This window comes from Saccostrea echinata, unplaced genomic scaffold (genome assembly GCF_033153115.1).
Source record: "Saccostrea echinata isolate AGI-Se365-2 ecotype Australia unplaced genomic scaffold, CSIRO_AGI_Sech_v1 ptg000009l, whole genome shotgun sequence".
NCBI lineage: Eukaryota > Metazoa > Mollusca > Bivalvia > Ostreida > Ostreidae > Saccostrea > Saccostrea echinata.
Window position 1 is genome coordinate 51144765 of NW_026889758.1, and position 4403 is coordinate 51149167.

Here is a 4403-nt window from a genome sequence, read left to right on the forward strand (position 1 = left end):
CGATAGAAAGCTGTAAATTCACCCCTGCTCTTGGCCACTGACCAGTAAGTGGCACATGCATCAAAAACATTTTCTCCTTTCTACCACCCACATCAAAAATGTTGAATTGTTTGAGTAATAAGTGTCAGACATTGATAAACTAAGCTTTTCCTCAAGACGTAGATGTAGATGAAATCATTGTAAACCATGAGAGATACAATGACTTTTTCACAGATAATGATATTTTACTACTAAATGTTCAAAAAATTCAGAAAGCCTGGCCCATATGAAAGTGATTTGGGAGATTTCCTTATTATTGCTTTGTGCAATTTCTTAGGCATTCCTAGATGTGTGATAACTTCCGGGACAGAAATTGAAGTAATATTTATAGAAAGTTATTATTTACATATTTTCGCCAATCCATTATTCATTGCTTATGCTTAATGTGGTCCGGACATTACAATGCTGTTACCAATTATAAACATCCACAGGTGAAAAAACATGATGCGACAGAAAGCACGCATAGTGAAAGTGTACATTTGGGGGAAGGGGAGGGGGGTTTACACATGTCGAATATCCCTGGGGAAACCCAAAACTGCTACTGCAGCAAAAAAGTTCTGCATTAAATTTTAAGAGTAACAGCTTGCGCCCGGATTTGTGTGAATATTTGTGACAACCCATATAGTGTTAAAGAAGGAAAAGACATAACATGCAGAAGAAGAAAAAGAAACCATGTTTAGTTTAAGAAGAAATCCTTCCTTCTTTCACACGATGAACGGATTTCGCAAGGCAAATGGTCAGAATTACAAACATTTCTACTATACAAAAGTCAGCTGTTCCACCAAACGAAATAAACGACCTCAAAAACGCATGGATTCTTACCATGCAGTGACTGGGCACACCGCCCACTCCAACACTGAGCTTCGTACAACATCCAACTCCTGTTCGATTTCGAGCTTATAGCAATCAACGGGGAAGAAAAGAGTACACTCGGCCCTAATGAACATGACGAAGAAGATGATTGAGATGCAGCAGACAACAGACAATGACATTGTAAACATAAAGGTTGATGCTTCCATCGGTGAAATGCTGCATATGAGGTCAAACAGTCCAGGTCAAAATAATGTTTTTTATGCGAGTACAATATTTAACAATAACAAGATGTGTTTGTGAAACAGTGACACCACCAATATATGGCGATTGTGAGTTTTTCTTCAGTAGGTTAAGGTCATTAGGTCGAAAATAATAGTACCCAATTGACCTGTTGACCTACTTATGCAAACTTTTACGGACTTTAACCTTGACTATAACTTTTGAACGACTGGTGCTAGGGCTTCTATATTTTACGTTTTTTTCCATGTGACCAGACCTTTCTTTGGGTACCAACATTTTCTACCTTGACCTTGGAATTTTACCTACTACTTTTGAAAACTTTTAATCTTGGCTATAACTTTTGAACAGCTGGTGCTAGGACTTGTATTTATCACATGTGTAATACTTTTGACAAGGACATACTTTGGGTGCCAACACGTTGGCCTTCTGACCTTGACCTTTGACTTACATTTGTCAAAACTTTAATAACCTTGCTTATAACTTTTGAACGGTTTGTGATAGGGCTTTCGTATTTCACTTATGTATTCCTTGTGACAAGATCTTCCTCTAGAGTCGCGGAGTAAGAAATTTATCCTTACGTCGCGGGTTTGAATCCTACTGTGGGATTTGGGAGACCGGTCCTTCGGGTGAGACCGTATAAACCGAGGTCCCTTGTCGCAGTAGGTGCTGGTACGAAAACGATCCCTCACTGCTCAATGGCCCTAAGTGCCGAGTATAGGTCAAAATTCGCAGCTCTCCATCGGCAAGTGGTGGCGACTCCATTTGAGTGAAAACTTCTCGAGAGGGACGTCAGAAAACAAACAATTTGTCTACTTTCACAATGAAATGAGGTTATCAAAACAGTTTGGTTATTGATTGATGGATTGTGTTGTTTTACGTCCCGTTCGAGAATTTTTCACTCATATAGAGACGTCACCATATACTGGTGGAGTGCCTCAAATTTAGACCTTTACTCGGCACTCAGGGCCATTGAGCAGTGAGGGTTCTTTATCGTGCCAGCGCCTACCGTGACACGGAGCCTCGGTTTTTAAGATCTCATCCAAACGACCCGCAACTTTCACTCCAAAATGCCGAGCGCTTGGCGAAGGAACAGTTAGTTTTTTATCGACTTAGGCTAGTCGAGGCCGTGATTCGAACACATGACCTTCCGACAGTTTGGCGAGTGACGTAATCAATAAAAGTCAATAAGTGGGCTTAAAACCGTTTGGGAATTACAGATTTATTTTCCTTTTCCGATGTGTGTGAACGGAGTATATGGACACTTTTAAATAAAAAATCATCAGAAGTATTGGCTAGTTTTGGTGGCAGAAACACGAATACGTGCTGTGGACACAGCTACTTTGATCTAAGTTTTTGAATAATGAGAACCAGAGCTCTTGATTTTAAAAACTAAAATTGTATTTATTTATATTCATTCACTTGCCCAGGTGTCTAAAATTATATGGTAAGAGAATGGACTCGTGTACCAAAATATGCATTAAATTCTCAAACTCCAGTAACGTGATTAATTCGTTGAAGCATATGGGAAAAAAGATAGATCTCGCTGTGTAGTCAACACCACCTTGTCCCCAGCTATTGGACATTTCTTACCTCCACCGCAAAAGAGTTCCGCCAGTTTATGTACCTGTAATCTTGATATGAATTATCCAGGGTCAAGGAGCGAGGGAAATTTGATAACAATTGGTCCTCATGCCTCTTAATACCGTTTTCAGCGACCCGCTCCTCATCGTTTTTGCTTCACTAAGAAAATAAAATATTTTAACAATGTGAAAGATATTGATTAAAAGAAACATCTTAAACATACAGATATCATTGGATTCTCCATTAAACAGTCTGTACCTGATGTCTCTTGAAGCCAGTTAAACTCTTTCTATTCTCAGTTTGAAATTACCTAGAAAATAAGAAACACTACACAAAGCTAAATGATAATCTAATTATTTTGAGCTCATCTGTTCTGAAAGAGTGAGATTCCCTGACTGGTTTGTCGTTGTCAATCTGCCATTTAACTTTTCACATTTTCCAGAACCACAGGGTCAATTTCCAGTGAGAAATCTGGTTCCCCTTGAAAAATTAAAAGGGCCGTATTTCCGTCAAAATCATCGAAGCAGAACGAAATGCAAACTTGGTCTGAAACTCATCAAGGTACACTTGTTTGCCGAAAATCAGCTCAATATCTGCAAGCGTTAAGAAGGAAGGGCGGAAAACTAAGTGGGACAGACAGACAAAAGCTAGGACAGACAGACGGACAGATGAGGTTTCACCGGTAGGGGACTACTAATGTCAAAATCTAATGAAGTTGGTTAAATTGATTACCTTTCTCTGGATCGAGATGCCTAGTTTACGATAAAATTGTGCAAAATTCGTCTTGGTGTCGTTAAATTAAGCCATAATTAGATGAATGCCTTGATTCTCTGTCTGGTGCCAAATAGTTTTCAACAATGGATCTAAATTCAGGTTTGTGGCAAATAGAAATGGCAGAAAAGGACAAAGAGAAGCAAATCTAAAACTCAAGCCATCAAAATGTATATTTTTCCAAAAACAAGTCAAATTCTTAGGTCACATAGTTTCTTCACTGGGTATCCAGACAGATACTGAGAAAATATCTGTCGTCAAAAACTGGCCTATTCCAAAGAATGAAAGACAAATCCGATCATTCCTCGGACTTAGTTCTTACTACAGAAGATTTGTGAAGAATTTTGCAGAGATAGCAAAGCCCCTCCATGATTTATACAAGAAAAAGACAAAGTTCTTCTGGACCCCTGAATGTCAGAATGCATTTGACACTCTCAAAACAGCTCTTACAACTTCGCCAATACTTAGGTTCCCATTACCTGGACTACCATCTACTCTAGATACCGATGCCAGTGATAAAGCTGTTGGTGCTGTTTTGTCTCAGAATCAAGAGGGCAAAGAAAGAGTAATTGCCTAAATGAGTAAAACAATAAACCACCATGAGTTGTTAGGTGTTGTCACTGCACTTCGGAAGTTTCATCCCTACCTCTATGGCCAGAAGGTTTTACATCGCACTGATAACGCTGCTGTCAGCTGGGTCAGAAGCTTGAAGAACCCCACCGGTCTAACAGTACGATGGCTTCAAGAGATCGAAACTTATGACCTTACAGTTACTCACCGCCCAGGGCGAAGTCATCAAAATGCAGACGCCTTGTCCAGAAATCCTTGCAAACCATGTCTAAGACAACAACAAAACAAAGATGACAGTGACAATAGCGATGATGAAAGATTCCCATGGAAGTGAAGGTCTTGAATCCTTGCGAACAATTAGAGTGACAACCAGAAGTAAAGAAATAGCC

General features: G+C 39.5%; 1 protein-coding gene across 1 annotated transcript; it reads left to right on the top strand.

Annotated features, from left to right (window-relative positions):
• Window positions 1-984: 984 nt before the first annotated feature.
• LOC133182844 (uncharacterized) lies at window positions 985-4021 on the top strand. The gene is made up of 2 exons (XM_061317690.1): window positions 985-1093; window positions 3522-4021. Exons 1-2 carry the CDS (start codon window positions 985-987, stop codon window positions 4019-4021), a joined length of 609 nt encoding a protein of 202 aa, XP_061173674.1.
• The last annotated feature ends 382 nt before the right edge of the window (window positions 4022-4403 follow it).